Source organism: Acartia tonsa, chromosome 5 (genome assembly GCF_053477335.1).
Source record: "Acartia tonsa isolate MP-2025a chromosome 5, ASM5347733v1, whole genome shotgun sequence".
Classification (NCBI taxonomy): domain Eukaryota; kingdom Metazoa; phylum Arthropoda; class Copepoda; order Calanoida; family Acartiidae; genus Acartia; species Acartia tonsa.
This window is the reverse complement of record NC_137264.1, coordinates 47,430,533-47,455,981: the sequence shown is the minus strand read 5'-3', so window position 1 is coordinate 47,455,981 and position 25,449 is coordinate 47,430,533. Positions and strand designations below refer to the sequence as shown.

The 25,449-nt window shown below is 35.0% G+C and overlaps 2 protein-coding genes across 2 annotated transcripts in view; both read right to left on the bottom strand.

Moving 5' to 3' along the window:
* Positions 1-6,691, bottom strand: part of LOC145320176 (uncharacterized) — a 10,157-nt gene extending 3,466 nt beyond the window's left edge. Inside the window, exons 1-4 of the mRNA XM_080162617.1 lie at positions 6,566-6,691; positions 6,041-6,351; positions 5,623-5,734; positions 4,190-4,446 (exon numbers count right to left, since the gene is read on the bottom strand). Coding sequence (XP_080018743.1) covers positions 4,190-4,446; positions 5,623-5,734; positions 6,041-6,351; positions 6,566-6,683 — 798 coding nt within the window. The 5' untranslated portion in view covers positions 6,684-6,691. The remainder of the gene's footprint in view (positions 1-4,189; positions 4,447-5,622; positions 5,735-6,040; positions 6,352-6,565) is intronic.
* Positions 6,685-25,449, bottom strand: part of LOC145319662 (BRCA1-associated protein) — a 27,777-nt gene continuing 9,012 nt past the window's right edge. Inside the window, exons 8-21 of the mRNA XM_080161943.1 lie at positions 18,160-18,260; positions 17,606-17,691; positions 17,276-17,364; positions 16,500-16,611; positions 15,775-15,891; positions 15,355-15,426; positions 12,800-12,885; positions 11,954-12,074; positions 10,786-10,929; positions 9,477-9,558; positions 9,122-9,172; positions 8,254-8,378; positions 7,855-7,947; positions 6,685-7,377 (exon numbers count right to left, since the gene is read on the bottom strand). Of these exons, the coding sequence (XP_080018069.1) occupies positions 7,216-7,377; positions 7,855-7,947; positions 8,254-8,378; positions 9,122-9,172; positions 9,477-9,558; positions 10,786-10,929; positions 11,954-12,074; positions 12,800-12,885; positions 15,355-15,426; positions 15,775-15,891; positions 16,500-16,611; positions 17,276-17,364; positions 17,606-17,691; positions 18,160-18,260 (1,441 nt within the window). The 3' untranslated portion in view covers positions 6,685-7,215. The remainder of the gene's footprint in view (positions 7,378-7,854; positions 7,948-8,253; positions 8,379-9,121; positions 9,173-9,476; positions 9,559-10,785; positions 10,930-11,953; positions 12,075-12,799; positions 12,886-15,354; positions 15,427-15,774; positions 15,892-16,499; positions 16,612-17,275; positions 17,365-17,605; positions 17,692-18,159; positions 18,261-25,449) is intronic.

The following is a 25,449-nucleotide window of genomic DNA, read 5'->3' as shown; positions in this document are numbered from 1 at the left end:
ATTGACATGCATTGAACATTGTCAGGTATATCATCCAGAAATCTCTCTACTGCACAATCTTTGGAACCACAAGTGATGTCCAGTCTGCTTGCATGATCAGGTATAATATGTTGACCTGTTTTAGCAGAGGAATGAATAAAGGTGACTGGTCTTCTATTTATAGAAATCAGTATGGTCTGGAGACGAGGATTTCTAGAAATTTTTCCTTTCCTCATTCTTTCTACTGCTTCAACAACAGCTTTACAGTCAGGTGTGACATAAGTAGGTTTAGTAGAAGACAAAATCCAATGTGAAGTAGCATTTATTGCTAGTGAAGCTGCAACACCTTCTATTTCACAAGGAAGCCATTTAGCCATGTATGGTTTAATCTTTGCACTGAAAAACTGTACTGGAAGTAAGCATTGTTTGTCATCGACTTTCCTTTGGACAAAAAGAGCCCATCCAATTCCACCTGGAGTTCTTGCTCCATCTGGCATGAGAATTAATTGTTCAGATGGATGGGGCAAATTTAACTTATTAACATTGCCAAGATGAGACATGGCATTGTTAAAGGAAGCTATAAGGTCTGGTGTCCAGGAAAATGAATCCTTAGATGACAATCCTGATACTGCTTTGTCAAAAGGATCTAAAATGTGAGCAAGACCTGGAATAGAGGAAAGCAAGGTCTTGTATAATCCTTTCCAAGAATTTACTTGTTTAACAGTGTTTAGTTTGTCAATGGAAGATTTTCCAAGAGAAGTAAGGATGTGGTCTGATGGGTGAACGTTACCATCAATGATTCTGTGACCAAATACTTCAATGTCTTTGGGAAAAATCTTAACTTTGGATGCAGCAACTTTCAGGTTATTGTTGTTAAGCTTAGATAAGACTTTATTCCAGTTTTCAATAGTGGAATCTATAGTATCACCTCCAACAATGATGTCATCTCGTTCAACATAACAGAAACCTTTCAGAATCTCATCACCCAGAACCCTGGATACCAATTCATCAAGTTCTGTTTCTGAGTTGAGTAGGCCCTGACCAGCTCTTGTTAATACCCTGACTCCTCTAAAGGGTGTACGCACTCCAAGCCATTGCCAGTCTTGTTTACGAACGGGTATTTGAAAATATGAGTTGAACAGGTCTGCATGGATGTGAAATTTGTGTTTAGCAATGAAAGTCAGGACATTTCTGCCAGAAGTTTGCTTAGAGGGTTTTGGTAATAGATCATCATTAAGGTTATTGAAGGCAACAACCCACCTAATGTCATCTAGAGAGCATTCTTCTAGCTTTTTATGTTTTGCTCTACCTTTTTGGAGAATAAAAGAAGGGGATACTTTCTTAACCTGAATGTTATGTATTTGAGGATCCACAAGAACACCTTGTTGCTCAAGGGTGTCCATAAGCTGTTGCTGTAGTGCTAGACATTTATGATTATAAAGTGGCACAGGACAGTGCTTGGAAATAGGCATTTGTTCAGACTTAAAATTAAGTGCAGCTTGAAATTTACCTGAATTTCCATTATAACCATTAGACAAGTCTGTATTAAATGCATGACTATTGATGGTGTGTATTTGTGCTAGTCTTTGCAGTTGATGGGGTTGTAAGATGTCTTTATTTGTGTTTTTGATAATGATATCAGAAAAACATGGTTCAGAAACACTGTTCAATGTAGGTGGTGGCACTGTAAAGTTAGGCTCTATTTTATCTATGGTTAGTGGAAGACAGAGGAACTTTGTTGTCTTGTCTCCAAGTAGTGGTTTATCTGTATGATTAGTGTAAGATATACTGTTGGAGTTAACAGTACATATCTGAGGTGGCCACAATGGATTGTTTGTAGGTTGAACAGCTAAAAGTGATTCATTAGGAAGCCTTTTATCATTGAAAGGGATGTCTAAGGTTCCATTAGGTAATATTGAGATTACCTTATTAAGCTGAAGAAATGAATGAGATGGTACTTTAATTGAAGCTGATGCTAGTTTAGAGGGCGGATCTGGCAGGTGCAGGAGCTCATTGGTCTGAGGAAAGGTGTGTTTGTCAACCTTTATTTCTCTTGACCGGATTTTAGCTTGCACATTGTTTTCATGATGAAAGGTAGTACCACCAAAGCAATCTGCTTGAAGTTTATCCATTACTAAGGCTTTTAGTCTGACATTTAGATCCCCACGTTGTAAGGTGATATCAATTTCACCAAGTGATGTCATTCTTGTTTTATCATCGGCGAGTAGTGCCAGCTGATTGTTTGGCAAGATTGGTATGTTATGTTTATCCGCATAAGATTTGCGAATAAAAGAAACAGTTGCTCCACTGTCCAGAGTAATATGAAATGGATTGTTGTTGTAAAACAATGTTAAAATCTGACTTGGAATTGGGTTGAGATAATTTATGCTAGTGAATTCATTTGTAGTAGGGGAGCAACCTGTAGATAGTCATTGATTTTCATTAGGGTTATGATCATCATCATCATCATGATCAGAATCTTCAGTTAGAACTGAGTTAAGAAGAGCACCTTTCAATCTGCAGCTGGATGGAAAATGTGATTCATACACTGCTGGAGGCCTTCCTGCAGTTTTACAGATGCGACAGAAAGTGTTTTTACGCTTTGATTTCCAAGATTTAGATCTTTGGATTTGTCCTGCAGCAAGAGATAAGTTTTGACTGAAATCCTCTGGAAGTGAAGAGGAATTGATAGCTGAGGCACGATTAGCTTCCGCATCATTCAAATCCTCAATCATGCTTGGAATTCTTTGAAAGATTTGAACTTGCAAGTCTTTAAGAGTAGTATGACCAACCATTTGATGACCAAAGGTTTTGCTGACATGCATAGGTAATCTAGAATCAATTTTTTCTAAGCACCATAGCACAATGGTCTCTTCAAAGGTAGGGGAAATTCCCTCATCCTCTTTCAATTCCTTTTCATTCAAATATTTAACTTTATGACCTTTACGTTTAGTATTGTCACAAATAGCTGATCTAAATTCTCTGTAGAAGGTTTGATGATTGGATCCTGGCTTATAGGAGAGCTCACTGACTTTCAGAAAATGAGCACCCTTTTTTTCTAAGTTGTAGTGTTGAAGGAGATAGTTCATGATCCACTCTGTGGAAATGCTTTGGTTGGTAATGTCATCATGTTCAGAGTAATGACAACACACAGCAATTAGTTGAATGATTTTGGATAGTTGAGAGTTTCGTTTTAGAAGTAACTCATCAAGATCTGCTTCAAGGTCATCTTGAGTATAATCATTTCCAACTTTACGAGAAAGTTTAAGTTTGTCTGGGTCCCTGGTGTGTAACTCTTGAATTCTCCTGCGATTATTAGACTCGGCAAGAGCAATCCAATTAGAATATATTCCACCAGTCAAGAACAGATAGTTGATTGTATCTTGTTCAAGGAAGGAATATAAAGAGTTTTTCCAGGCTTTAAATGCAACAGATGTGACTCCATCTGCTGGTAGAACTTCGGGAGCTTTAAGCTTCAGGGATGACATAGTTGGTGAAAGGTTGATGGGTGTGGGAATTGAGACCGCTGCCACCACGTAAACAACCGTACCTGGTCAACTGGAACTGAGGACTCCTGGAGATGGAAGCTGCAACTGGCTGATGGAACTGCCAGTCAACAGATCGGTAGCCGGCGAAGATGGAGAAGTTGAGTGATATAATAATAGTTATGCAGAAAGGCCTGCTTGGAGTAACATTTGTATAATAATAATATTCTGAAAGTAAAGAGAGATCATTGCAATATGAAAGCTATATATATAAGGAGCGAGTATATATATATAATGTAAGAATCACAATGATTATGATTGATAAATGATCTTCTCTTTCTTTCAACAAACTGACATCAAGGATCAAGCCTAAAGCATTATAAATGTTAGGTTGATCATTGGGTGGCGTTTAGAGAAAGGAAAATTAATGATATCCTACCTGTTATTTACCAACCCCCTAATTATGATTGAAAAAAATACCTTATGTAGTTAAAAATCACTGGTACAAAACTTAGGACAGTGTTTCTTTTTACAACCAAAACAAGATTTAAAATTACCCATAAGTTGAAAGAGTTTATAAAAATATTCGATGGCAAATCTTTATGAAAAACTGGTAACATAATCTACTTTTTTTTATAAAGGGGTTTATGCACTTATCTTAAACCTATCTATCACAATCTTTATGGAAACAAATTACTTTAATCCAACTTATTAATCATTTCCTGAGTGTATTCATAATCCTGTTGATAATATTCTTGATGTTGATGATTAGCTGACATTGGCTCAAAGCTAGGAGCAGACGGGGCCATATAATCCTGAACTTCATCCTCAAACATGGGAGGAGCAGAGGCTTCTGCAGCAGTGAGATGTTCATTGTAGGAAGCATCCATTGGAGCATTGGCCATTGCATAAACATCAGACTCGGCTTCAGCAAAGTAGTCCATTTGAGCACGTGGCAGTTCTTCTGTAGGATATAATGATCCTGGAAAGAACAAAGGTGTCAGGGACGTGCAGGAGAGTGGTGTCAATAGCAACATCCCCACAAATAAACAAGGATAACAACATCCATAAAAGCGAGGCACAGAAACGGTAGGACAAACGGACATTAACACTTGTATAGTGTCAGAACTAAATAATCAGAATATAAATGTACAAGAGTCGAAGCAAAATTGTAAGTTAATTTGTTGAAAAACTGCTTGATACAAAATAATGTTTATGGACATACTTACATTTTTAGGACTTGATTATAGAGTTGCTTTGCTAATAATATTGTACTTTGTTGTCCCAGGAATCAGAATAACAAATCAGATCAATCGGATAATTAGATTACATAAAAAGATTTGTTGTTAAAAAAGTAAAAAAAATAACAAGTTTGAAATGGACGTACGGACATTCTTGTAATCATTATAGAGTTGCTACACTTTCTAAATCGTACCTAACTACTACAGGAATCACCATGCAAAGTTTGAATCGATAGAACAATTCTAACATGCCAAAATTAACGAAAAAAGCTATTTGTTCCGGACGGACGTAAGGACCGAAATAATTACAGAAAAGCTTCGCTTTTAAAAAGGGAGAGGTCATTTTCTAGTAAATCCAGTAAAGGTGTGTGTTATAAGGCCTAAAAATAGTAGTAGAACGATAAGGTGCTCTAGATATATGTATTCCCTATTGAATAGAACAATAGGGAATTTTTTTTTTTTTTTTTTGATAACCGTACCTGAATTATCTAAAAAAAATACGAAATTTCTATCAAACGCTTTGTTTGGCTCAAACTGACAAAAATTAAAAAAAAATATAATTATAATAATAATGTTTTCTATAGGTACAAGGTAAAAGTTAAGAACAATCTATACCATTAAACAAAGGAAGAAGTCATTCTTTACAGGTTGATTTATTATAATTATATTTTTTTTTATTTGTGTCAGTTTGAGCCAAACAAAGCGTTTGATAGAAATTTCAGATATTCCAGGTACGGTTATCAAAAAAAAAAAAAAAAATTTCTTCCATATTGTTCTATTCATTAGGAAATACAAATATATAGAGCACCTTATCGTTCTACTACTATTTTTAGGCCTTATAACACACACCTTTACGGGATTTACTAGAAAATGACCTCTCCCTTTGTAATGAATGACAATCAACTGATGTTAGTTACCTGAAATTTTATCACAAGCAGCTTTTCTAGTTTCTAAGTTATCACCAGAAAGATTTTCATGTGCAGTTTCAATGTGTTCTGACAATTCATTCAATTTCAAGTTTTCTAGTTCCTATAAAAAAAAACATATAACTGAATAAACTGAATTTCTGCAGAATTAACATCAATAGCAATATAAATCTTCCTCGGAGTAGCCTATGTCCAAATTCAATTGTAGGGTTGTTCAATGTTTAAGGTCAATTAAGTAACTGAGAAGTAACTTTAGCTCTCTATTTTCCTACTATTAAACAAAATCATAGCTAGTCAAATGCTCTTATTAAGTCAAGACTATTCTTAATTATGACAATTTAATATTTATACATTTGGTAATAATATTGAACAGAAAATTAGCGAGAAAAATGACCACTTTTAACAATACCTTATTCAGAAAGAAATGTGGTTCCATATTGATCAAAGATTGATCCAACTCTGCATAAGTTTTAGATGCTTCTTTAGTATCATCAAGTTGTTGTTCAACGGTAGCTATATCATTAGTTTCTGTCATTATAGGTTCTTCTTCAACTTGTTTAACAGTGTCAATATTTGTTTCTATTATAGAATCATTTGCTTCTTCACTGAGTGGATTTTCTGTATTCTCATTTGTGTTTGTATTTTCATGGTCTGCAGGAACTTTCATTTCTGTTTTATCAATATTTTCTTCCACAGAAGCGTCAGGACATTCATCAATTCCTACAACAATTTTAAAAAGGTTATGTCAGTCAGATTTTTTTTTTAAATTTTAGGGGAGAGGGTCATTTCTCTTGTGAGGGTTGTGGTACCCTTTCCCCAAATAGCTATAACCCTTCCAAGTAGACACAGATTTCAAGTACTTGCTTACTCTTAGATTTAAAGCGATATTGGTAAAGTTTAAACTATTATCTATTACCCCATCCCTGCAACATACCTAGCAACTCCTGCATGCTAGGAACTTCTGGAATTCCTTCTTCTAAACTATTTTCATCTATAGATTTATCCTTCTTCATCTTAACTTTTACTTTTTCTTTTTCCTCCATTTTCTCCATGTTTTTCTGCAAAAAGTTTCAAATCTCATTTTAGGATTTGCAAATATTAAAAAAAACAAGTAAAAAAAATTGGATAATATACAATGTTTTTTTTTTACATAAATATACAAATAAATTTTTATTGTAAATATGAATAAATTAGATTAAATATTTTTTATTTCATCAAAGTAAATAGATATATTATTAAAATTTTAATTGCACGAAAATACTTTTAAATATAAATTTTGTTATGTTCATGAACACTTAGAAAATACAAAGCACTACAAAGACTAGCTAAAAAAGAGCAAATTGATGTAAAAAAGTTCCGGTTTGCAAAACTGTTACAATTCAATATTTTTATTATTTTAAAGAAATATAAAAGTCAATAGGTATAAAGAATTGCAATAAAAATTTCGAATTTGGGAATTAACTTTTAAATCAATTTAAATAAATTTGAAAATGATTATTTTGACAAAAAGTTTCAACTTTTATTTAAATCTAAAAATATGAACACCTAACATTAGTTGAGAATTACTCTATATCCATTATCTATCTAATGCCCCCTTCTCTTCCCCCTCTTTCCCTGTTTCCTGGGGGACTCTCCCTCCTCAGTTTCCCCCTCCCTGACGACGACAGTGCCCTCCTGGAGCTCACTGCACATGGGGGAGTCCTTGATCTTGTTCTGGGCTTCCAGGAAAAACATCAGATCATGCACCTGGAAAACATTTATTATTTCGCGAAAGTTTCTAAGTTTGTTAAAAAAGTATTATTTTTGCATTTTCCGCGTATTTTTCGTAAAATTGTGTATTTGCGTTTAGGCAAATGTGCTTATTACGTCAAACTATTCTTTATTTAGAACAAAAGTATATATATGAAATGGTCAAAATAAGCACAGTTTGACTTAATAAGCGCATTCGAGAAAAATACGCCCATTCTACCAATATTAATATTTGTTGGTGTTTTCTATTAAAATAAACTTTCCCAGGACCTATGCGAAGCTACCCTGTAAAGGAGAACCATATCAGTTCAGCAGTTAGTGAGATCCTTCGATATACACACATAGACATCCTGTTACTTTAATATAAGGATTATCCCATTCTGCCAAGTTTAATACCTTGATTTAGAAGTTCTTTACCATAATTAACCCTCCCTTGTGTTTTTTTTTATTTAAAATTAAAATCATTGTTCATACCTGTTCTTTAAGATCTTTTATTTCTTTATCTTTCTGTTCTTTGACAACTTTAAGTTCTATTTCTGTTCTTTTTAACTTTAATTGCCAGTCATCCTAAAAACATACAATATCTATAATACAAAGTAGAATGATGTATGTCTGTCCGTCCCTCTGTTCCTTAAGATCTCGGTAACCAATGAACCAATCTTGGAGGATGGGAAACCCCGAATCCCCCCCTCCCTCAAAAAAAAATCCTATATTTTAGGCAGGTAATTAAAACTTTTGAGTCGCACCTCCACTATTTTTTTAATTACCACTCGGGACACAGCCCCTTAAAACATTATTATGAAACTTTGGGGACTAGTGTAATAAACAGCCCATTGCCCATCCCCTCTCTCTCTCTAATTACCCTCAGCGTACCTGATTTTGAGTCAAGCTCCTATTTAACTGTTGTTCCTCCTCCAGTATGGCAGACATCTGACTCATTTTTGTTGTCAGATTTGATATTTTTGTCTCCATCTTACCCTTCTCTTTGTTCATCACATCTAATAAATATAAAGAAGTATGTTCTTTTTGTCCTAAGCTTATAATCGCAATAACCACTGAACCAATTAGGTTCACTATTTTAGGTGAGCTTCTCATAGGTTCTGTGATGGTTCATGGCTATTTTGGATTTAGATTTAAGTGTTGGGATGGTTTTAAACTATTTTATCTAGACCATCCATGTCCCTTTCAATACGGAGCCCCTAGATGCTAGTAATCCTTATATAGTAATTGGATGTCAGTATGTGTCTGTAGCAGAGATCTCTCTAACCGCTGAACCGACATGGTTCTCCTTAACAGTGAGTCTTTTTATGAGCCCAGGGAAGATTTATAACTATTTTTGTCCCGGTATAACTCCACTTTCTTGAGAGAAATCATCCAACAAAATTTAAATAGAAAGTGGAGGATCGACTTGGTCTTTTTCATTCCTAAAAATTTATTTGGCTTCTTGGTTAAACAAACTTATAAGTATAAATGTATAATCCAGACAACTACCTGGCCAAAGTAGTTGGGACCTTACTCGTCTGCTAGCAAATTGCTTTCTATTCTTTTGTAGCGACTTGGCTATGTTTGTTATGTTTGTTTCCGACGCTAATGGCGGATAAACAAAGACCCAATTGAAAGTCAGCACAGGGTCCCCAGACAGAGTTACATATAGCCTGTGCCCCCTCTATTCTATTATTTTAATGTTGGTTATACCTCATTCGTGGTTATAACTAAGTAGAAACTAAGTGTAAAATCTTACCAAATTGATTCTGTATTTTACTTCTTTCCTCGGCTTCTACTCTACATCTGTTAAGTTCAAAATCATGTGTTTAAGATAAAAACTAATTTTGTTAGCCCCGAGATGCCGAAGTCATTGGATATCAAACCTGGTTTTAATCTTTTATTGTACATTTTTATATTCGTAGAAAACTGGATATAATACGATGATATACATAATTTTTCATTATGGCTGAGAACCAGTTTTAATCCAGTTGATATTAATCGGTATCGAAGCGATACTTGAAAAATATTGTATTGGTCGTTGAAAAGTTTTTTTGTTGACAACTTATTAAAAAATTAAAATATAACTGAAGATAAAACATGAATTTTCCTGTCAGAAAGTTCTTGAATTTGTTTTGTAGCCTCCTCTTGAACTCTTGTCAATTTACTCTCAAAATATTCTCTTTGCGATTCCAGCTGAAAAAAAGAAAACATTAGGTAAGTAATCCAATATTGATGAAATATTTTTTAATCATCAAGCTTATTTACCTATCCACTTACATAACAATATAATAAAGTAAAAGGATATCTATCTGTGTCTCTATCTTTTTTCTACCGAAGGACATCGCTAACCACTAAACCGATATGGTTCTCCTTTACAGTTTAGATTCTCATAGGTCCTGAAAGGTTTATAACTATTCTGGGGTACAATACCACCATCCTCATAATAGAAACAAATTGCAAATATTTTTAAATTCCCGCTAAGCTAGACCAATGTATACTTACTTCCTACAAGAGGGTCTAAACTTTTTCTTTTTAGTACTACAATTAAAAGTGCCTCCAGGGCCCCTAGAAGTCTCTAGTGACGTAGCCGCTAGTAATATATGAAGAAGAAAAATATCCGTGTTTAAATAATATCTATAATACAAAGAAGAATGATGTCTGTCCGTCCGTCCGTCCGTCTGTCTTTCCGTCTGAAGCTTAAGTTCTCGGTAACCACTGAACCGATCGGATTCTACTCTTCAGGGTATATACCTATTGGTCCTGCGGTGGTTTTAAGCTATTTTCTTGGGGGGTGGGACACCCCCAACCCCCCCAAAAACAAAAAAATCACCCCCCATTTTTTTTTTTTTTTTTTTTTTTTTTTATACAAATTTTTACGAATTTTATTAATTTTACGAATTTTACGAAATTTACGAATTTTACGAATTTCGCGAATTTAATCGCAAAATGTTTTCCTGCTGGGTAGGTGCGAAAATTTGTGATCCGTTCTGCTGGGTAAGTAATAGAAGATGTAATTATACCTCTTGGGGCAAAGCCCCTAGAGGCTAGGGGCGAAGCCACTAGTTGATAATAAAATAGCTATCTTAACTATATATATCTACAATCAATCTATTTATCTATTGACTGTCGGCTACGCCCCTAGAAGTCTCTAGGAAAACGTAAAATGTTTTCTTTTCAATCTAAGCTACATTATGATCAGGTGTTTACCAAAAATATTCGCTAGGAAGCGCTTTATATTCTTATTTATTTTTGGCATTTCTCTTGGAAGGGTAGTAGTACCCTTCCCAAACATAGTTAGAAATTTCATGTATCTATAAGAATCTCTACTGTAAAGGAGAACCATATCGGTTTAACGGTTAGCGAGATCTTTCTGTACACACAGACATCCTTTTACCTTATTGTAAGGGTAGTATTATATACCTGAGATGTTAAAAGATATGTATACTCCAACTGTAGGCTATCCATTTTCTCATCACTATCCACATTAACACCACCCACGTTGTCCCTGTGCTTGTGATCCTCACCTCCAGACTCCTGCTCAACCAGTTTACCATCAGATGTGTTCTAAAATAAAAGGGATAGTTGCATGAAGTGCATTTAATGAGTTTGATTGCAAGCATAAGTTACAAGAATACCATCTAACATATTTAATTTTGCATTACAATAAATATCATTCAATTATGCACCACTAAAATAGTCATTATGCTGTTTGTGTAAAAACAGGAAAGCCATATAAGTTGCATAAGTCCAAAAAATATTATATTCTAGTCTTGAAATTTTAAAAACTACCAAGTAGAAAATTGAAATTCTTTCAAATATATGTCATATAGATGTAGTTTAAACTATCGAACAGAAAAACAGTCTACTAAATTCAAGTTTAAATGCATTTCATGCAACTACCCCTTTTACTTGAGGAATGAGAGCAAGTGATCATGATGTGAATGGAATCCTGCGGGAAATACACCGCTCTAACTGCTAAAAGACTGCTCTAACTAGACCTAATCTAAAGCCTCCATTTTCTATTTAAAAAAACCTATAGGCTTCTTAAAATGACACTTTAGGGAGTTGAAAATCTTCAAAAGTTTTCAGCAATCATCTCGTATTCAATGTGCAAATGGCACTTAGAATCCGAATTTCGATCTGAAACTTTGTATGAGTAATCCTTGTTAAGTTACATACCCCCCTCCCCCCATGAGAATCCTGTTATTAATATGTATCTTTTCTGTTTTATGTATGCCTCCCAGAGAAGCCTAGTATTTGTCATCTGTTATTTTAAGTCTTATATTTTATGTGTCGTAAAATATATTCATCCATTGCTATTTTATCTATGTTCAATTTATACGCTTAAAAAAATAACAATCAGGATTACTTTTACCACGTTTCATAACGAAATTTGAATTCTATGTGCCATTTGCATAGTGATTACTAGATGGTTGTAATTTAACCCCCCCCCCTTTGATGTATATTTTATAGATTTATTTACATACATGAAATGACGAGAAAGCATTGAAGACAACTTTTGAATGGGTGGAAGAAGCGAAAACTAGATGCCTGTTTTTCAAAAGGCCTAAACAATTGCGTTACTAACCTGTACAAGCCTATGTACAAAATTATCCCCCACATAGTCCCAAACTCTGTTGTGCCCCAACTCCATGGAATAGCAGTGCTGGGTCTCCAGAAAGTGCTGGTGGGCGTGTCCACCTGCATACCTGAAACAATAACCTTATAGGGAGCGATATTACAATGGAGAATATGTCTTTACCGAAATTGTGAAAATGAAAATAATTCTTACATTTAGTTGAATATTTTTTTTTCTCAATTTCATTATAACACTAAAAAATATAAATGATAGCTTTCATCTCACCCAAGAATATTTTAAGGAGGGGGGGGGGGGGGGGGTAACAGGCCTAAAACGATCAGCTTTTATCACTATTTATTTTATTTTCAAGAATTAATATTTTTTGCGGGTTGGGTCTGGATTTTTACAACAACAAAAACGGGGTTTTAACCAGGAATAAGGTATAACCAACAAGCAAAACAAATCTAAAATAATATTTGGGGGGCAAATGGAGAGGTCGTAAATTTTACGATGTGTTGCCCCCCAACGACAGCAGAAAAACACGTATAGGTTTCGTGATTTTCTTCCGAATTAATTTCGTTATTGGTATGAGCTGGGTTTTAACAACCCTGGACTGAAGAAATTTAGATGAGAAAATCCTATTACATAAACTTAGCTTAAGGTCTCCATACCTACTGAACCAATTGAGTTCTCTATTTTAAGTAGAAATCATATAGGTCCTGTGATGGTTTTGGGCTATTCTATTTCTAAATTTTAGTCTTTTAAAGACTTTAAGCTATTTTTCTAGCCTCTCTCTGTGTTTCAGAGTCCCTAAATGTTAGAGACGTAGCCGCTAGTAATAGATTAAAAGATCACCTTCCACAGCCAACAAAACCACAGACCAAACAGATCCATAAATCTGAGGAACTTTGACAATTTGAACAAACGTGCTCTGCTACCATCTAAAATGAATATCAAATACTTCGAAAAATCGTTTCTAATATCGCTTCAAAACCGATAAATATTCGGTGGATTATAACCGGTTCACAGCAATTCTGAAAAATTATGTTTAGCATCGTATTACATCCAATTTTAAAATGCAGTGTGGCCACAATCAAAAAATACTGATACTTAAGAAAAAAAAGGAAATACTGAAAATACTGAATCCTAAAATAAGAAAAAATACTGAAATACTGAACAAAAAAATACAAATACTGAATAAGTATTTTTTTATATGATTCCTCATTTCAAAATTTCATATATCATAGCTTTATAACTAGGGGGATATTTTAAAGATCTTTAAATTTTGCCTCTTACATTTTCTTGCACCAATTAAGCAGAAAATGACTGATAAATATTTTAAATGATTACAAAACTTAAATACTTTTTAGTTGAGTTAAGAGCATGCTAAAAAACTTTACCTTCAATAATCATGCAAAGTACTCACCTTAGATTATTCATTCTATTCTATTCTAACTATAAACAGAAATATAAACTAGGTATTCGATTACAACTATATGACAAGAATAAAATAAATTAATACCTACTTATAATGTTAGAAAAATTTATTAGTATCAAATTAAAATCCACATTAGATTGCATGCAAACAATATGATATTGATCAGTTACCTAAAATATCTATAAAGAAGGAAAGACAACAACCATAATTAGCTAATTATGGTTGTTGTCTAAGGGGGGGGGGGGGGAAGTTCTGACACTTTTGCGTAAACGGTGATTAAAGGCTTTATCTTTGGACTGAGAGGATAGGTTATTAGTATTAATTAGTATTCTATTATTACCATAAAAAAAGCAAAATTAATGTACAAAGTTATAGGGTAATTTAAAGGAAAGTAAAGTGAGGCGCGAAGCTTGAAAAAACATCTTATTTATGCAAATTTTTTTGGAATTTAAGAAATAATGAAAATACTGAATCATGAAAATTTCCAAAAACTGAAAAATACTGAATAAAATTTTCAAATACTGAATATTCAGTATTTACTGAAAATACTGAACCCCCAATTTCCAAATACTGAAGAATACTGAACATTTTTAGTATACTGAAAAATGTGGCCACGCTGAAAATGTACAAAAATAAGACTAAAACCAGTTTTAGCCCGTGCCTTCGGCATCCCGAAGCTAATAAAACTAATTTTAATCTTATAATTGTACATTTTTATATCCGTGAAAAGCTGTTTATAATACGATTGTTAAAATAACTAAAATAAGACTTTCTGATTTATCAATAAAGTTTTTGTAAATTTACAAACAAAGAGAAGAATCAAATGCGTGCGTTAAGAAAATTTAAATCTTTCTATCAATTTTATCTATCCATCTATTCTTACCTCTGGAGTTTGTACGTGTCTACAAACAGGACAAGTTGGATCTTCCCATTAAGCTATACATCCATTATGATGTCAATATGCTTGTCTATCTAGTCTATCTATCTATATGTCTATCTATCCATCTATCCTAACCTCTGGAGTTTGTGCGTGTCTACAAACAGGACATGTTGGATCTTCCCATTGAGCTATACACACCCAGTATGATGTCAATATGTATGTCTATCTAGTCTATCTATCTATCTATCTATCCATCTATTCTTACCTCTGAAGTTTGTACATGTCTACAAACAGGATATGTTGGATCTTCCCATTGAGCTATACACACCCAGTATGATGTCAATATGTATGTCTATCTAGTCTATCTATCTATCTATCTATCCATCTATTCTTACCTCTGAAGTTTGTACATGTCTACAAACAGGATATGTTGGATCTTCCCATTGAGCTATACACACCCAGTATGATGTCAATATGTATGTCTATCTAGTCTATCTATCTATCTATCTATCTATCTATCTATCTATCTATCTATCTATCTATCTATCTATCTATCTATCTATCTATCTATCTATCTATCTATCTATCTATCTATCTATCTATCTATCTATCTATCTATCTATCTATCTATCTATCTATCTATCTATCTATCTATCTATCTATCTATCTATCTATCTATCTATCTATCTATCTATCTATCTATCTATCTATCTATCTATCTATCTATCTATCTATCTATCTATCTATCTATCTTCTATCTATCTTCTATCTATCTATCTATCTATCTATCTATCTATCTATCTATCTATCTATCTATCTATCTATCTATTCTTACCTCTGAAGTTTGTACATGTCTAAAAACAGGATATGTTGGATCTTCCTATTGAGCTATACACCCAGTATGATGTCAGTATGTCTATCTAGTCTTCCTATCTATCTATCTATCCATCTATTCTTACCTCTGGAGTTTGTACATGTCTACAAACAGGATATGTTGGATCTTCCTCTTGAGCTATACATCCATTATGATGTAAAATATGCTTGTCTATCTAGTCTATCTATCTATATGTCTATCTATCCATCTATTCTTACCTCTGGAGTTTGTACGTGTCTACAAACAGGACATGTTGGATCTTCCCATTGAGCTATACATCCAGTATGAAACTAATACAAGATTGAGATTAACAATTAATGCTTTGTTATAGAATTAAGACAATTATGAATAAACACACTGACAGTTTGCCTGGAGACAAATCGAATAATTAAAACATGATTAAAATTAATGGGAGACATCAAAACAGGAGTAGAACTTTAAAATTTCATTGACATGGCAGTTGCTTTAATGTGGTATAATGTGGATTTTAAAAAAACGGCGGCCGAACCACTGCTCCCGTTAAAAACGGCCGATTTTTTTGCCTTTTCTTGTCAAATTAGACAATTCTGAATTATTTGAAACAAACTTTTTATGAATTGAAATTAGATTATGGGTTGAAATGCAGAAGTAACAATTACCTTATGATTGCACAAGATGGTTAGCACAGTAGAAACACTTTCATCCATACGCTCAAGACAAATTGTACAGTAGGGTAGCTCCGTACCTCCCTCGGTGTTCGGATAATATTCACTCTCCTTAATTATGGGATCATTAAAGCATCGTATTAAAGACAGCTTTCCGAGGATATTAAAATAAAAGATTATATGATTTTTCAGTATGGCTAAGAAACGGTTCTAATCCAGCTGATATTAATCGGTTTCGAAGCCATACTGAAAATTTTTAATACCTTATCAATTCAAACGTTATGTTTTACCCATGCATTTTCCCAAATATATTCTAATATATAAAATGAGATGTTTCAGTTCTCCTCTTTTGAGAAGCTTTAAAAAGGTCCTTGAAAGATTTTAATCTTTTCAATTTTTAGAGTTTAGCCTTGGGAGTTGAGATGGTTTTAGGCAATTTTTCTACCCCTTTCTTATCCATATGAATACAGAACTCCAGCTGCTAGTAATCAATACTATCAGCTGTGACTCTAGCTTCAGGGGCAATATATTCAAAGGGATTTGAAAGAGCAGAAAAATGGCCTAAAACCAAAAGCAGACTTATTAACATAAAACCATCTTATGGCCTATAAGAAGCTTCACTGTAAATGAGAACCATATCATTTCAGCAGTTAGCGAGATCCTTACTCAAAAAGCTTACTACTTTATGGATAGGACATTAATTTCAAGTCTATATTGACCTTGCAATGTTGCACACTAGAAACTGGAAGTACGCTGCACAAGTCAGGCTCCATATTGTTGTAAGGACGTCCATTGTACACTCCATAAAATTCACTTGCGGATTCTGCTGACCTTTAATAAAAACAGGGTTTGCATAAAAAAAAACCGACTATTTAGAGAAAATATATAAATATAAAATAAAATATAAAATATATAAAAATATATAAGTACTTTTCTCGTATTCATTCGAATCCAGTGGATAGGAACTGGTTCTCATCCATACGAAAAAACTATGTCTACCATCGTATAATATCCAGCTTTCTACGAATATAGAAATGTACAATCATAGGATTAAAACCAGTTTTTTTAGCCGGTGCCTTTGGCACCTCGGGGCTAAAAAAAACTAGTTTTAATCTCATAATTGTACTTTCTATATCCGCGGAAAGCCTTTTATAATACGACGCCAGAAATGACTATTCTACATTAATTTTTCCTCTATTTTGACTCATTTTCTTAGAAGTATCATTGTGAATCCAATAAAATATATTTTAATAATATTTTAGTCTAATTATGGTATAAAAACTGCATAAAAAAATTAAGGACCATTTTAGCTCTAACATATGAAGTACATTAGAAAAAAACATTTCTTAAATGAAAAGTTCAAATTGGATGTAATATAATGTATTTTTAAAATTTTGAGTGGGGTAAAGTGAGGGGTTTCAAAGTTTAAGGATGGTAAACACTCTTTAACCCCCACCCACCCTTGAACGTCCATGATCTGAGGTAATAAAAATACCTGAATTTAAGAAGAACAATATACTGATTTGGACTTCCATCATGAATGAATCTCATGTACTCTAAATCAGGATGGCAGGGAGCTGTAAACTGAAAAAAAAATTAATTTGAAAAAAAGAATAAATAACTGAAAAAGCTACAAAGAAAAATAGATATACAAAAACACATCATAGATAGATAGATATACCTGGAGTATTTCAGTAGTCTTATGTTGGGAAGGTACACCAAACAAACACATCATAGATAGATAGATAGATATACCTGGAGTATTTCAGTAGTCTTATGTTGGGAAGGTACACCATACATACACATCATAGATAGATAGATATACCTGGAGTATTTCAGTAGTCTTATGTTGAGAAGGTACTCCATACATGCACATCATTTCAGTATTTCTAAACTCTGGATCAGTTTTATCTAAAAACAATTTTATTATACAAATGTAAAAAGCGAACAAACGGCATGAAAGTCAATAAATGCTAGGAAAAAGTCAATACTCAGTAATTCACAGTGCACCTAAATGCATTTTAAAAAAACCTATTGTAGATTTTTCTTCTCTATTCATGAAGTTTCCAGGGATCTAAAGGTATAAGACAATGGCCGTTAAATTGATGTACATCACCAATGATGATTACTAAAATTACCCCTTTTGTAGATCAAAATTAATGGTTGAAACGTTAGGATACTCAACTTAATAAACCAACCAGAACAATTCGTTAAAGCCCCCAAAATTGCTAGGCCAACAAATAAGAAAATGTTATCATTAAACTTTGGGGACTTGTGTAATAAATAGCCCATTGTCAATTCCCTCCCTGTGAAGTTCCTGTTAGAATACGACAGGCTTACCTAAAACATAGACAAGCTTTGTTTACAAAAAAAACATACCTTTAAACAAATGAATGATTCCTTTTGTGACCTCAACAAATGGATTTCCAGAGATGAAATTGATAACATCCGGTTCTACAGGCGTGGATTCTTTACTTGATCTAAAAAATTAGATAAATTATTTAGGTGGGGATAATATTTAAAGATAAAGTAGATTTTAATTGAAGTTACCTAGGTACCTAACTAAAATTACACAGAAAGATATGGATGGTAAAACTAGATAGAAAAGAATAGGTAAAGAATATATGAATGGGCAGCAGAAAAAATATCGACATTATTTTTTCTTAATCTGAAATAAGACAGATTTAATAATGTGCAGGATTTATGATATTATGCAGAGCTGGATCTTTAAATCATTTCAATGGTGCGCCAAATCGGGGTGCGCCGAATTTCAGCCAATCACAGCGCGGCATTTCGTAAAATGCTGTGCTCTCATTGGTGGAAAGTTGGCTCACCCCGATTTGGCGCACCATTGAAATGATTTAAAGATCCAGCTCAGGATTTATGATATTATGCAGATGAGGGGAGGCACCACCCCCTCCCTACCTCCCAAGAATTCTACGTAAGTATAGCATGTATATATTCCATGAAAAGCAATATAAGTATCTTCAGATGGACATATTATTTTAGTAATTTTACTAAATACTATATATACATTATGCCAGGGATCTTAAGGAATAAGACAATGTACGATAAATTGATATACATCCTCAATGGTGACAAACAAAATAACCCTATCTGCAGATTACTATTATTTTCATACTAAATAATCATAAGATAACGAGGTTATAAAAACTTTGGATACCAGTGTAATTTACAGTCCAACATACCCTCACTCTCCATGACACTATGCCAACGATTGTTGAAATAAGAGTACAACTTTTGTTATACTCCCCCAGAAATGGCACAGAGTGAGTTACGAAAGCTTTATAGAGTTAACCATAAAGGCCGTAACACGCAAAGATGAAATAAAAAGCGTAAAAATTACTCAACATTAAAAAATTATATTTTTGATAATTTAAAGCTTTCAATATACTTTTCAAAAAAATATAGTAAAACAAATGAAAATATCTAAATCACTTCTTGTTCCTAAATGAAACTAAGAAAAAAAATGTAATTGGAAAGAAATTACAATTACCTTAATATTAAACAAATTAAACTTTTTGTTTGAGACATCTTGCGTCAAAAATATGAACTACACTTATAAAAAAAATATACTTTTTTTGCATCATACTGGGATGGAAGCAGGAATAAGGTATAACCAACAAGCAAAATAAATCTAAAATAATATTTGGGGGGCAAATGGAGAGGTCGTCAATTTTACGATGTGTTGCCCCCAACGACAGCTAAAAAACACGTATAGGTTTCGTGATTTTCTTCCGAATTAATTTAGTTATTGGTATGAGCTGGGATGGAAGGGACGTTAGATTGTAAATAACGCTAATACACAAAGTTTACTAACCACATTATCTTATTCGTTTACCCTAAAACTTTGGGTACTTTACTTGAATTTTTTTGGTTCCAATCTATTAGTGTCTAAACTTATCAACAACAACAACAACAACAGAGGAAGTCATTTTGTTTATCATCATACGGAATGTATATTATTCATCAATTTATAGACCAAATGTCCTATCCATTAAGATCCTTGGAACTATGCGAAGATGAACAAAACAAATAACAGTAATAAATCATTTGGATATATATTATATTAAGATATATAAGTTGGAAAGAATTTTAATGTTAGAGAGAGATTTGAAATCTGCATCAAATTTTAAGGATTTTTTTTATAAAATTCTTTTTATGTATAATTCTTTATCCAAAAGCGGAAATACAATTTAAGTTAATTAATTTTGACATCTGTGATTGGTGGATTGAAAATTATCTGCGCTCTGATTGAAGAAGCTTAAGTGTCGCACATCATGCAACCAATTAGAGCGCAGGTAGTTTCCAATCCACCTATCCTATTGTCAAAATTTATGAACTTAAATTGTATTTCCGCTTTTAGATAAAGAATTATACAAAAAAACGAATTTTATAAAAAAAATCCTTAAAAGGGGGATGTGGAAAATAACCATTTGGGCAGGGGGGGGGGGTTTACTCGAGAACCCTTAGAGCTAGAGGGAGCTAATTTTGGATATAAGCTTCTATGGGGCCAAAGTTACTTTTAAAATTATCGTCGACCCCCCACTCCCCCCCCAATTTTTTTTTTTTTTGGGGGGGGGGGGCAGGTGGATTATACTATAGGATGTTTCTCATAAACGACTTGAGATAAATGGAGCAAACCTTGGGATACAAGTTTTGTAGGCCTATATTTGATTTTAGAATTATCGTTGACCACCCACCCACCCCAAAACCCCTAATTTGGGGGGGGGGGGGGGGGGGCGAGTGAATTATACTATAGGGTGTTTCTCATAAACGACTTGAGATAAATGGAGCAAACCTTAGGATACAAGTTTTGTAGGCCTATATTTGATTTTAGAATTATTGTTGACCACCCACCCACCCCAAAACCCCTAATTTGGGGGGGGGGCGGGTGAATTATACTATAGGGTGTTTCTCATAAACGACTTGAGATAAATGGAGCAAACCTTAGGATACAAGTTTTGTAGGCCTATATTTGATTTTAGAATTATTGTTGACCACCCACCCACCCCAAAACCCCTAATTTGGGAGGGGGGGAGGGTGAATTATACTATAGGGTGTTTCTCATAAACGACTTGAGATAAATGGAGCAAACCTTAGGATACAAGTTTTGTAGGCCTATATTTGATTTTAGAATTATCGTTGACCACCCACCCACCCAAAAACCCCTAATTTGGGGGGGGGGGGGCGAGTGAATTATACTATAGGGTGTTTCTCATAAACGACTTGAGATAAATGGAGCAAACCTTAGGATACAAGTTTTGTAGGCCTATATTTGATTTTAGAATTATTGTTGACCACCCACCCACCCCAAAACCCCTAATTTGGGGGGGGGGGGGCGGGTGAATTATACTATAGGGTGTTTCTCATAAACGACTTGAGATAAATGGAGCAAACCTTAGGATACAAGTTTTGTAGGCCTATATTTGATTTTAGAATTATCATTGACCACCCACTCACCCCAAACCCCTAATTTGGGGGGGGGGGGCGGGTGGATTATACTATAGGGTGTTTCTCATAAACGACTTGCAGCAATTTTATTTTGGGTGCTACTCCCTTAGTTTTAGAGATAATTGGATGAAATCTTTTGGGCTGGGTCATTAATTACCCCAACTATTGGTATCTTTAAAAAAAACGGCGGCGGGACCGCCGCTCCCGCCACCAGTCGCCGTTTACCGCCGCCACCAAAAAACATTTTTTTATTGCATTTTTCGCCGAATTAGGCAATTTGGAATCATTTGAGACCATGTTATTTTTTTCAAAAATTTTTTGCCTTACAAGCAACCCTGCAGGGGATTTAGTCATTTTTTTCAAATTCTCGAAAAAAATAACATGGTCTCAAATGATTCAAAATTGCCTAATTCGGCAAGAAATGCAATAAAAAAATTTTTTTTGGTGGCGGCAATAAACAGCGGCGAGAGTGGCAGTCCCGCTGCCGTTTTTTTTTAAAGATACCAATAGTTGGGGTAATTAGTGACCCAGCCCAAAAGATTTCATCCAATTATCTCTAAAACTAAGGGAGTAGCACCAAAAATAAAAGTCGAAACAAAATTGTAAGTAAAGGGGGGGGGGGGGGAAATGTGGTGACTCGTCACACAACATACCAGCAATTTTATTTTGGGTGCTACTCCCTTAGATTTAGAGATAATTGGATGAAATCTTTTGGGCTGGGTCACTAATTACCCCAACTATTGGTATCTTTTAAAAAAAACGGCTGCGAGACCGCCGCTCCCGCCGCCCGCCGCCGTTTACCGCCGCCACCAAAAAATTTTTATTGCATTTCTCGCCGAATGAGGTAATTTGGAATCATTTGAGACCATGTTATTTTTTTCAAAAATTTTTCGCCTTACAAGCATTTAGTCATTTTTTTCAAATTCTCGAGAAAAAAAAATGGTCTCAAATGATTCCAAATTGCCTAATTCAGCGAGAAATGCAATAAAAAAATTTTTTTGGCGTTGGCGGGCGACGGGAGCGGCGGTCCCGCCGCCGTTTTTTTAAAAAGATACCAATAGTTGGGGTAATTAGTGACCCAGCCCAAAAGATTTCATCCAATTATCTCTAAAACTAAGGGAGTAGCACCCAAAATAAAAGGGGGGGGGGGAATGTGGTGACTCATCACACAACATACCAGCAATTTTATTTTGGGTGCTACTCCCTTATTATCATCCAATTATCTCTAAAACTAAGGGAGTAGCACCCAAAATAAAAGTCGAAACAAAATTGTAAGTAAAGGGGGGGGGGGGAAATGTGGTGACTATTTTGGGTGCTACTCCCTTAGTTTTAGAGATAATTGGATGAAACCTTTTGGGCTGGGTCACTAATTACCCCAACTATTGGTATCTTTTAAAAAAACGGCGGCGGGACCGCCGCTCCCGCCGCCCGCCACCGTTTACAGCCGCCACCAAAAAAAAATTTTTTTATTGCATTTCTCGCCGAATTAGGCAATTTGGAATCATTTGAGACCATGTTTTTTTTTCAAAAATTTTTCGCCTTACAATCAACCCTGCGAGAGACTTAGTCATTTTTTTCAAATTCTCGAAAAAAATAACATGGTCTCAAATGATTCCAAATTGCCTAATTCGGCGAGAAATGCAATAAAAAAAATATTTTTGGTGGCGGCGGTAAACGGCTGCGGGCGGCGGGAGCGGCGGTCCCGCCGCCGTTTTTTTTAAAAGATACCAATAGTTGGGGTAATTAGTGACCCAGCCCAAAAGATTTCATCCAATTATCTCTAAAACTAAGGGAGTAGCACCCAAAATAAAATTGCTGGTATGTTGTGTGACGAGTCACCACATTTCCCCCCCCCCTTTACTTACAATTTTGTTTCGACTTTTATTTTGGGTGCTACTCCCTTAGTTTTAGAGATAATTGGATGAAATCTTTTGGGCTGGGTCACTAATTACCCCAACTATTGGTATCTTTTTTTAAAAAACGGCGGCGGGACCGCCGCTCCCGCCGCCCGCAGCCGTTTACCGCCGCCACCAAAAATATTTTTTTTATTGCATTTCTCGCCGAATTAGGCAATTTGGAATCATTTGAGACCATGTTATTTTTTTCTAGAATTTGAAAAAAATGACTAAGTCTCTCGCAGGGTTGATTGTAAGGCGAAAAATTTTTGAAAAAAAAAATTTTTTTGGTGGCGGCTGTAAATGGTGGCGGGCGGCGGGAGCGGCGGTCCCGCCGCCGTTTTTTTTAAAAGATACCAATAGTTGGGGTAATTAGAACCCAGCCCAAAAGATTTCATCCAATTATCTCTAAAACTAAGGGAGTAGCACCCAAAATAAAAGTCGAAACAAAATTGTAAGTAAAGGGGGGGGGGGGGAATGTGGTGACTCGTCACACTACATACCAGCAATTTTATTTTGGGTGCTACTCCCTTAGTTTTAGAGATAATTGGATGAAATCTTTTGGGCTGGGTCACTAATTACCCCAACTATTGGTATCTTTAAAAAAAACGGCAGCGGGACCGCTGCTCCCGCCGCCGTTTACCGCTACCACCAAAAAAATTTTTTTATTGATTTCTTGCTGAATTAGGCAATTTGGAATTATTTGAGACCATGTTATTTCAAATTCTCGAAAAAAATAACATGGTCTTAATTGATTCCAAATTGCCTAATTCGACGAGAAATGCAATAAAAAATTTTTTCTTGGTGGCGGCGGTAAACGGCGGCGGGAGCTGCGGTCCCTCCGCCGTTTTTTTTAAAAAAAGATACCAATTATCTCTAAAACTAATGGAGTAGCACCCAAAATAAAAGGGGTGGGGGGAAATGTGGTCTCAAAATGATTCCAAATTGCCTAATTCGGCAAGACAATAAAACAAATTTTTTTGGTGGCGGCGGTAAACGGCGGCGGGCGGCGGGAGCGGCGGTCTTGAAGCCGTTTTTTTTAAAGATACCAATAGTTGGGGTAATTAGTGACCCAGCCCAAAAGATTTTATCCAATTATCTCTAAAACTAAGGGAGTAGCACCCAAAATAAAAGTCGAAACAAAATTGTAAGTAAAGGGGGGGGGGGGGGGGAAATGTGGTGACTATTTTGGGTGCTACTCCCTTAGTTTTAGAGATAATTGGATGAAATCTTTTGGGCTGGGTCACTAATTACCCCAACTATTGGTATCTTTAAAAAAAAAACGGCTGCGAGACCGCCGCTCCCGCCGCCCGCCGCCGTTTACCGCCGCCACCTAAAAGAAAATTTTTTATTGCATTTTTTGCCGAATTAGGCAATTTGGAATTATTTGAGACCATGTTATTTTTTTCGAGAATTTGAAAAAAAAGACTAAATCCCCCGCAGGGTTGCTTGTAAGGCAAAAAATTTTTGAAAAAAATAACATGGTCTCAAATGATTTCAAATTGCCTAATTCGGCGAGAAATGCAATAAAAAATTTTTTTTTGGTGGCTGCGGTAAACGGCGGCGGGCGGCGGGAGCGGCGGTCCCGCCGCCATTTTTTTAAAAGATACCAATAGTTGGGGTAATTAGTGACCCAGCCCAAAAGATTTCATCCAATTATCTCTAAAACTAAGGGAGTAGCACCCAAAATAAAAGTTGAAACAAAATTGTAAGTAAAGGGGGGGGGGAAATGTGGTGACTCGTCACACGACATACCAGCAATTTTATTTTGGGTGCTACTCCCTTAGTTTTAGAGATAATTGGATGAAATCTTTTGGGCTGGGTTACTAATTACCCCAACTATTGGTATCTTTAAAAAAAACGGCTGCGAGACCGCCGCTCCCGCCGCCGTCACCAAAAAAAATTTTTTTATTGCATTTCTCGCCGAATTTTGAAAAAAATAACATGGTCTCAAATGATTCCAAATTGCCTAATTCGGCGAGAAAGGCAATAAAAAAAAATTTTTTGGTGGCGGCGGTAAATGGTGGCAGGCGGCGGGAGCGGCGGTCTCGCAGCCGTTTTTTTTAAAGATACCAATATTTGGGGTAATTAGTGACCCAGCCCAAAAGATTTCATCCAATTATCTCTAAAACTAAGGGAGTAGCACCCAAAATAAAATTGCTGCAAGTTATTTATGAGAAACACCCTATAGTATAATCCACCCGCCCCCCCCCCCCCCAAATTAGGGGTTTGGGGGTGAGTGGGTGGTCAACGATAATTATAAATCAAATATAGGCCTACAAAACTTGTATCCTAAGGT